At 49.4% G+C, this 9,691-nt stretch overlaps 1 protein-coding gene across 4 annotated transcripts in view; it reads left to right on the top strand.

Moving 5' to 3' along the window:
- The first annotated feature begins 14 nt into the window (after positions 1 to 14).
- The window catches only part of RNFT2 (ring finger protein, transmembrane 2), a 49,591-nt gene continuing 39,914 nt past the window's right edge, over positions 15 to 9,691 (top strand). Inside the window, exons 1-5 of one of the 4 annotated variants that reach the window (XM_005863790.2) lie at positions 305 to 366; positions 1,455 to 1,493; positions 2,636 to 2,814; positions 3,321 to 3,379; positions 7,465 to 7,943. In XM_005863790.2, the coding sequence (XP_005863852.1) occupies positions 2,791 to 2,814; positions 3,321 to 3,379; positions 7,465 to 7,943 (562 nt within the window). In that variant the 5' untranslated portion in view covers positions 305 to 366; positions 1,455 to 1,493; positions 2,636 to 2,790. The other 3 variants (XM_014537701.1, XM_005863791.2, XM_005863792.2) reach the window with 3 other exon arrangements.

Raw genomic sequence — 9,691 nt, 5'->3', positions numbered from 1 at the left:
GCCCCCGCCCCGCGGCCCTCAGCCCAGCCAGCTCCCGACAGCCACCCCGCGCCGCCTCACGTGACCACGTCCTAAGTCCCGCCTTCACGAGCCTTGCGATTTCACCGGGCCTCGTTCGGCCTCATTGCCATTGGTCCCTGCAGATATGCGGATTTCTATTGGCTGAGTCCCGGAAAGGGGGCGGGCAATCATGTGCGTGCGGCGGGAGTAGCTGTGCCGGGCTCCTAGCGCCCAGCCAGTCAACCCTGGAGAGAATCCTGTCAGAGGCCGGAAGCCCTCGAAAGTCACGTGCTCCCAGGGCTGCACGAATGATTGGCTGGGAAGGACATGAATGATGCCGCTGTGATTGCTGTATCGTCTGGGCAGGTAAAGAGAGAAAGCGTTGGTTTTGTTTTTTGCTTTTTGGTGTGTGTTTTTTTTCCTATGGTCCCTGTAGACTCTAGGGCGTTTTGCGTTGAACGTTGGCTGCAGGAATGAAAAACGCTCCCGGCATTGTACCCAGTGCACCTGCCAGCTTCCAATGCTATTAACGCAGGAGATGCTCTCCTGCATGCATTTCGCTGCAGTCAGGTAAAGGTCTGGGGGCCCAACTTAAAAAATGACCTGTATTGTCATTTTTCATAGGGCAGTAGTACGATGCGTGCCGCAGTGAATTAAGAGGCGTTTCTTTCCGATGCGTCCCACATGCAAAAATTTATTCCAGAATTCAATATTGGAATAATTAAGGTCTGCTTCCAACAGAGTATTTGGAGCCCTTGCAAAAGCAAGCATATGGAATTAGAATCTTGGGCATTTCATTTAGGAGGCTGGGTCAGATTTGTGGATGGAAGCTTTAGGATACTATATTTTACTTTCCCCAAGGATATGCAGGTGATAGGGTATCTTCAGATGAGGACATTAAGCTGACGTTGCAAGTTCTGAAAGTTGAGAATTTTTTTTTTGTTAATCCTCACCCAAGGATATTTTTCCATTGATTTTTAGAGAGAACGGAAGGGAGAGGGAGAGACAGAAAAACAGATGTGAGAGAGACACATCGATTGGTTGCTTCCTACATGCACCCCAAACAAGAGCCGGGGAACCTGCAACCAAGGTACGTGCCTTTGACCAGAATTGAACCCAGGACCCTTCAGTCTGAGGGTGGACTAGAGTGAAAGTTTGAAATATTTACATAATGAGCTTTCCTTCATATATGAAAATGGAACTACTGACCCATTTCTTAACCGAGTTTCCAAAAGAGAAAGAAGGCTTAGCTAGTGGGTTTTCTCTTTAATCATTGGCCCTAGTAATACCAATGCTGACTCCTGAAAAAGCTGGCCAGGATTGAGGAAGCCATTCAACAGCCAATTATGGTGGCCTGAACTAAAAGAATCCGATAGGATATTTGGTTATACAAAAAACATTCAAGGAGGCTAAACCTATTCATGGGACGTCTACACCCTTTATTTCTCTTCTAGGGTGAAAAGTCTAGGAGGGAGCAAGGAATGCAGGAAAAGGTACCGAGAAACCCATGGATGTTTTACTCATTGAATAAATCTTGTTGAGTGCTATTCTGTGCCAGGCAGTGTTCTAGATGCTGAGGTAGAGGGGGAAACCAGGTAGACAGGCTCCCTGCTTTTGTGGCACTTATCCTTCTACTAGGGCTGTGATGGCGAACCTCTGACACGCGAACTCATTTTTTTGGTTGATTTTTCTTTGTTAAATGGCATTTAAATATATAAAATAAATATCAAAAATATAAGTCTTTGTTTTACTATGGTTGCAAAGATCAAAAAATTTCTATGTGACACGGCACCAGAGTTAAGTTAGGGTTTTTCAAAATGCTGACACGCCGAGCTCAAAAGGTTCGCCATCACTGTACTAGGGGATACATCATAAATAAGTAAGCAAACATGTAAATTAATACGTGCTATGAAGAAGGTTAAACAGGACAATGTTTGGTGGGTCAGGAGGTCTAGAGGAGAAGGCCTCTGGGAGGAGGTGACATTTAACCTGAAGAAATTAGCCACAAGGAAAATCATTCCAGGGAGAAGGAACAGCAAACTCAAAGGGCCTGAGGCAGCGACAGCTGGCGTGTGTGAGGAACAGAAAGTCCACTGTGGCTGGAGGGGAGGGTTAAACAGAGGGTAGAGGGAAATGTGGCTGGAAACAGGTAAGCTCCATCAGCTAGGACCTGTAGGCCATTGGTTCTCAACCTTCTGGCCCTTTAAATACAGTTCCTCATGTTGTGACCCAACCTTAAAATTATTTTCGTTGCTACTTCATAACTGTAATGTTGCTACTGTTATGAATCGTAATGTAAATATCTGATATGCAGGATGGTCTTAGGAGGTCACGACCCACAGGTTGAGAACCGCTGTCTGTGAACTGAAGTTAGATTTTATTCTGATTACAATGGAAAGCCATTGGGGGTTCTAAAACATAAGTTCTGTATTCCCCAATTAGGACTCAGTTTCACAATAGGACAAAATGCATTGAGATCATGACCATTCTCAGGAGCCCTAAAGAGGGGTCAGTGAGAAGCTAATCAGAGATTTGGAGCAGATGGAATCATGTGCTATAGCCCATGATGCTCCAAGATTATTCAGAGGTTCGGGGCATCCGTGGACTATTCATGTAAGTGTTCTGTTCCACCCAGGGTTTGGAGTCTCCCGTAAACCCCCCTGACCTGTGCATCTGTCTGGAGAGGACGAGGCAGGGGAGGCCTGCTTTCTCTGCAATCCAGTGATCACATCCCCGTCAGGATCCCTGCGTGCCCACTTCAGGTGTCGTCAGCATGGAATTCTGAAGTCCATGTGGCTCCTCACAGTAAACAAGGTGACATGTCTCCATGAGAATTCACATATTCATTACCACTTTATCCATTGTGAGCGCTGGAAAGAAGCTTTGGGTTCAGCCACTCCACCCCCTCCCATTTAATAGATGAGGAATCTGGGTCCCCAGAGAGGTGACTGATTTGCCCAGAGTCAGACAGCAAGTTAGGGGCAGCATCAGTCTAGAATCCACGTCTTCTCCTGCCAGTCCGCTGCTCACTTCACCTCATCCATCACCTCTTTGCCGCACAGTTCAGTGCTTTCCTCTCTCCCGTGAGGACTTCCTCCGAGTCTGGGCCTCAACAACCTCATCTGTGAAATGGGGTGATAACACTTTCCTCAATAGGATTGAGTGTCGAATGGCACAGCAGGTGGAAACAAGGTTTGGAAAATGGCAGAGCGCTCTAGGGATATGAGATATGAGTAGTCCTTATTTATAATTACCATGGCAGTCTGACAGGCAGTGGGGATGTTGGGAGACTCTGGCTTATGCCATGTGTTGGCTTTCAGGTCTTAAGGAAAATGCAGAGACGCCACAGCAGTAACACGGATAACGTTCCACCTGAAAGGTAGGCATCTTTTGGTTTCATTCCATCTGTGGGCTCTGGGCTTCGAGTGGTCAGGGGCAGCTCAAAGCTGTATTGAGTAATACCTGCATCTCAGGGTTCCTTGTTTGAGGAGCAAAGGAGATCTGATTAGAAACTGCTTTGCATAGTGATGGTGAGGAGCAAAGGAGATCTGATTAGAAACTGCTTTGCACAGTGATGGCCTATACCTGTGGTCGGCAAACCGCGGCTCGAGAGCCACATCCGGCTCTTTGGCCCCTTCAGTGTGGCTCTTCCACAAAATACCACGTGCGGGTGCGCACGTACAGTGCAATTGAAACTTCGTGGCCCTTTCGCAGAAGTTGGTATTTTGTGGAAGAGCCGGTATTTTGTGGAAGAGCCACACTGAAGGGGCCAAAGAGCCGCATGTGGCTCGCAAGCCGCGGTTTGCCGAGCTGCAGTTTGCCGACCAGCAGTTTGCCGACCACTGGCCTATACTACTCAATGCATAACTGCTGGCTGTTGCTCTTATGGTAATTCTCAAAGCCTGTGTGACAGGTGATGCACTTGACTCATTGTATCAATGATTGTACCCATGAGATTTTAATTTATGGAGGTGACTAAGTGACAACATGGAGAGGCTAATGCCATTGAAAGAAGATCTTTATTACTTACATTTCCCGAGAGAAGGGGACATGTTACACCACGTAGGGCCACAGGGGAAGCACCAGGGTCGCCCAGGAGGCAGAAAGGAGCAAAGGGAAAACATCGGCCACAGCTTTTATTGTGTTTTCCACACAAATCAGGCCAGGGCAGAGGAAACAGCTTAGCATTGTCTACTTTGAGCGATGTCAGCGGGCTCTGGGCTAAAGGGTGGTCTTAGTTGTCTGGTGCCTGGTCCTGGGTGACTCAGGGCAGGAGAAATATTGGCTGGATATGTGAGCATTAGATCAAGGAGGTGGCTGGGGATATGGGCTCTGGATTGCAAGGAAGTTATAAACAACTTTGGCTGTTAGTTTGCCCCTGTAATGAGCGGATGCCAAATAGACAAACAGAATCTATGAAAACACAGTTAAAACGCTCCTGAGCTAGGATTTCTCTAGTTAAGCCCAAGAGAGAACACACCATGGGACCTGTTCTCAGGTTGTGACAGTATCTCAGCCCCAGACTCCTGCCCCTCTGCCTCCCCCCCAACATGCTAGCACATGCATGCAATGAGCAGGCACCCAAGCTTTTCCTCCCTCGGATCGCATTCCAGTTCCCTTGCGATTCGGAGATTGGCTACAAAATCAGAGTACCCGGCAGTCCCAGCACTGCGCCTGAGTTTTGCAACAAGCCTGCCTGTTCTGCAGGGAAGAGCTCTGGCCTTAAATCACACGACTCTTGGCCAAATCCCAGCTCAGCCCCTTCCCACCTATGATGCCTTTGGAACGTGACTTCACCCCTAGGCCTCCATTTCTCCACCCATAAATGGCAGGTAATGACACTCAGGTTTCTCGTGAAGGAGCGAATGGATATGAAAACGCACAAACACAGCATCCAAATAATAAGCATGCCGGTTGGAGCTTTTCCAGCCTCTGAAGACAGAATGGCTGCCTGCTCTCGAGTGAACCATGAGATCTTTGGGGGCAGAGGAAGAATGGCCACTGTGTGTTGCACTCACTCTGTGCCATTGAAGAGGTCGGGACTATTTTTATCACCATTTTGACAGATGAGGAAACTGAGGCTCAGAGAGTCGAAGTGAATTACCTGAAGTCCCACAGCCAGGAAGCGGCAGGGCTGAGATTGGGATCCCAGGCCACTTGCCAGCTATCTCCCGCACCCCCACCCTGAGTGTGTGCATTGAGCCAGCGGTCTCCTCGCTGGGCAGATCACTCCTCTCCTGGGTTGCCTCCCACACTAGCCCTTAAGTGGTTAAGTTAGAAGTAGAGCCGCTGCCTCCCCAAGGAATATTCTTTCCCATTTAGGCTGAAATCTCGGCTGGATGCTAGAGCCCAGCTATAAAAAGCCGCTTGTGGATTGAGTCTTCACTGGTTGTACTAGAGGTCCCATGAGCCCCGTGAACTCAGAGTGTTGGTGAGCTTCAGGGGGCCAGGAAGACTTTCCAGGTCCTCGTGGGGCGGTGGGGGAGAGAGTGGCCCCCATGTGGGCCAGGGTGGGCACCTGCCAGCACTCAGTCGTTCTTAGCTTCTTAACGTGCAGAAAAAGCTCGAGGCCCCTTGAGGATCATAGCCATGGTGTCAGTTGTTGTTGTCATTATTAATATTATCTTTATTATCATGCCAAACCCAAGGGAGAGGGACCACACATTTCCTGGGATTTTGGAGGCAGCAGGGGATGCGCCAGGTGGTAGGGGAGTAGGTAGCCATCTTCAAGCTCCCCTCCCTTGCACCAGGTTTGTGATAACTTACCCCCGGGTCAAGTTTGTGAAGCCAGAGTAATCAACCCTGAGATTTCTCCAGACCAGCATTGCCCCTGCTGGGTTTCACCGGTGTTCTCTAAGACAGCAGTCACCAACCGGTGGTCCGCGGACCCACCACTGGTGGTCCGTGAGATCCAGAAGGTTGGTGACCGCTGCTCTAAGACATTCATAGGTTTTCCACACACACACACACACACACACACATAAATTCCATGGTGAAATAAGTTTGGAAAACGCTAAGTTTAAGCATAATTAATTTTTCCCACACACACACACACACACACACACACAAATATTCCATGGTGAAATAAGTTTGGAAAACACTAAGTTTAAGCATAATTAATTTTTCTAATTGCAGGCCTTGTCAGAGCCTTTAGTGTGCTCATTCATTCATTCTTTCAAACACTGTTTCTTGAGCATGTTTTACGTACCAGGTGCATTGTGCTGGGTAGGAGAGATATACAGTGGGGGAAAACAATCATGATCTTTGACTTCATGGCAAGGGCCCAGTCTAAAGTGCTATCCTCAGTGCTTACTACACATGAGAATCACCAGGCAGCTCTGAAGACCTAGGAGAGGCCAGGCCCCACCCTCAAAGATTTTGGTTCAGTAGGGCAACATGGGGCCCCAGGCACCTGTACCAGGTATTTTTCAAAAGTTGCCCTGAGTGGTTATAACGTGCAGCTAGGGTTGAGAGCCACAGACAGGTAAGCAGTGAATGATGATTTGTGATCAGTCCCATGCAGCTGAGGTCAGGATGCAATGAGAACTAGGAGTAAGGAGATGTCATTTTCTGGGAGTAGGTCGGGCAGGCTCCACCAAGGAAGATGAGCATAGGTACCGAGGTGGGTCAGGGCGAGGGTAACATCTAGTGCAGGGGACAGCCTGTGCAAAGGCCCTACAGTAGGAAGCCTTGGGTAGTGAGGGAAGGGCACATGGTGAGATTGGAGTTTGGGGCTAGATAATCCAGGGTGTCTGGCATGCTCATCTCTCTGAGCCTCAGCTTCTTTATTTGACCATCTGTGCAACTTGGGACAAGTTATTCTCTCTCTTTCTCCTCCTCTCTCTGTGACTCAGTTTCTTGATCTGTCAAATGGGGGTATTATTAGGACCTTAATTCTCAGGGTTGGTAAGAAGATTTAATGAGTTAATCAGTGGAAAGCACTTAGAAAACTGTCTGGTACGTAGTAAATTTTCAATAAAGAGTATGGGCCTGTTGCTGTTATTATTTGAATGAGTTTGCTAGGCCTGCCATGGCAAGGTACCGCACACGGAGGTCCTTAAACAACAGAAATGTGTCTCCTCATGGTTCTGGAGGCTGGAAGTTCGAGATCAGGGAAATGAAGATACTGTCAGTGTTGGTTTCTTCTGAGGCCTCTCTCCTTCGCCTGTAGATGTCCTCACATCATTCTCCCTCCTCTGTGTGTCAGTGCAAGGACACCATTCATATTGGAGGAGGGCCTGCCCTAATGACCTCATTTCATTAGTCACTTCTGCAAAGTACCTGCCTCCAAATTATAGTCACACTCTGCAGTCCTGGGGGTTAGGGCTCCACCATAGGAGTTTGTGGGGAGGCAAAATTCAGCTTAGGACATTATTGATACTGTTATTTGTCCCCCAGTCTCCCCTGGGTGACTGTCTTTCTACCTCTCTGACTTGTGGGGCTTTCTCTTCCCTTCTGGCCTAGAAATCGCAGCCAAGCACTCAGCCCCGAGGTGAGCGTGAATGAAGGGGGCGTCTTTGAGAGTCTGAAGGCAGAAGCCGCCACCCCGCCAGCGCTCTTCTCCGGCCTCTCGGGCCTCCCGACAGGCAGCCTTCCCGCCGCCCCGTTCCCATCCAGCCTGGTGCTGGGGGCCTCTGCCAGCGGTGGGGACGTGTTCCTCCAGATGCCAGCATCCAGAGAGGAGGGTGGAGGCCGGGGCGAGGGCGGCACCTACCACCACCGCCAGCCCCACCACCACTTTCACCACGGAGGACACCGTGGGAGCTCGCTGCTGCAGCACGTGGGCGGGGACCACCGGGCGCACGCAGATGAAGCGGGTGATGAGCACCCGGGCACCCCCGCCCCCGCCCTGTCCGAGCTGAAGGCCGTGGTCTGCTGGCTCCAGAAAGGCCTGCCCTTCATCCTGATCCTCCTGACCAAACTGTGCTTCCAGCATAAGCTCGGTGAGTCCCAGGGACACAGGGATTTCAGCTGCAGGTAGGGGCTCTCCATCCTAAATGCCAGGGAAAGGCGGCAAAGGCCCTCACCACGCAGTAAGAGTATGGGATTCTGAGTCAGACCTGGGTTCGAATCCTGACAGACTAGGTGACTTCAGGCAAGTCACTCACCTTCTCTGAGCCTCTGTTTCCTTATCTGTCCAGTGGGGGTTGTGATAGGAGCTCCCTCGCTGGTTGGTTGGTGTGAAGGAATGAGTGTAGTAATAAAGAGTTCAGACTACTTGGGTCTGAACTCAGGCTCTGCCCCTTCCTAGCTGTGTGACACTGGATTCATTAACTTCTCTGTGCCTCATCCATAAAATGAGGGTTATAGTACAACATACTTCACGAGATTGCAGTGAGGTTAAATGAATTAATATGTTTAAAGCACTTAGGACAGTGCTATGCAAGGATAGGTTATTATTTTCATTATTTTTCTTATTAATATACGTAAAATACTTAACATAGAATCTGGCACAGAGCAAGTGCTCAATAAATACTTCCTACTGTTAGTAGTATTAGGAAGTAAGATAATGATTCATAAAGTGATTAGCCTTGCACCAGACACATACTTCACATTCAATAAGTGGTCTCTGGTACACTGTCATTATTATTATTATTACTAGAGGCCCGGTGCACGAATTCATGCATGGGTGGGTCCCTCGGGGTGGCCTGCAGAGATCGGGCCCCAGCTTGCACCCCCAGCCTCGCAGCCCTGCAGCCCCACCTGGCACCCCACCTTGGCCTGGTGCTGCCCCCTCACCTGCTCCACCATCCCGCCTGTGGGGTGATTGGTCAAGGTCGGGTCCCCCGCCCAGCTCCCTCAGTGCCCAGGAGCCAGGCAGCTACCCCGCCCCCCACCGCCACTGCTGGTTGCCATCTGTGGGGCACCCGCTGCCGCTGCTGGTCACCATCTGCTCACCTGCTCCACCATCCTACCGGGGTCCCTGTCTTGTTGGGGCCCATCAGGGCCAGTAGCACCTCCACTGCTGCCCGCTGCCAGCGCCGTGTAGCTGACGCCACCATGTTTCGCACCACCCTCTGGTGGTCAGCGCATGTCATAGCGAGCAGTCAAACTCCCGGTTGAACTACTACCCCAGGGGACAATTTGCATATTAGGCTTTTATTATATAGGATTACTAGAAGCCCAGAGCGTGAAATCACCCAGCCCTACCCACCCGTGCTGGTCTTTGATTGTTACGGGGCCACAGGCCTTTTATAATATAGATTACTTATTGTTACCAGATCATGGTGTTGTTGTGCCAGGGAGAGTTTTAGGCTGCTGTTTTAGTCCTATAGTAGGAATGATGGTACAAATGATCTCATGCCCTACTACGTCCCATAGACAATATCTAGAGGAGATGAGGCCATTCTATGTGTCCTATTTGCGCCTTCTGGAGGTTCTAGCTGACTCATCACCCCACCTTCCTTGTTGGGTGCTGTCATGGCTGCCTCCCTTTTCATTCCTAGACATGAAAGCCAGGATGTTTCCTTTTATCCTGAGTTCCCTTATGCTCACAACTTAAATTTTATTCTCAAGTATGGCCAGTTTCTTTTTCATTTGGCAGGTTTGTTTATTGCTCAGAGAGGAAAATAGAAGGGACGGTAGGGTTACTAGTTTTTATTTTATATATTTCCAGTGAAGAAATACATCTTTGACAAAGTAGAGCCAGAAAAGTACCTGGATTGCACGCACTATTAAAAAAGTGGAAGTG

This window comes from Myotis brandtii, unplaced genomic scaffold (genome assembly GCF_000412655.1).
Source record: "Myotis brandtii unplaced genomic scaffold, ASM41265v1 scaffold181, whole genome shotgun sequence".
NCBI classification, from domain to species: domain Eukaryota; kingdom Metazoa; phylum Chordata; class Mammalia; order Chiroptera; family Vespertilionidae; genus Myotis; species Myotis brandtii.
The sequence above is the reverse complement of the archived record's forward strand: the minus strand, read 5'-3'. Positions and strand labels throughout refer to the sequence as shown.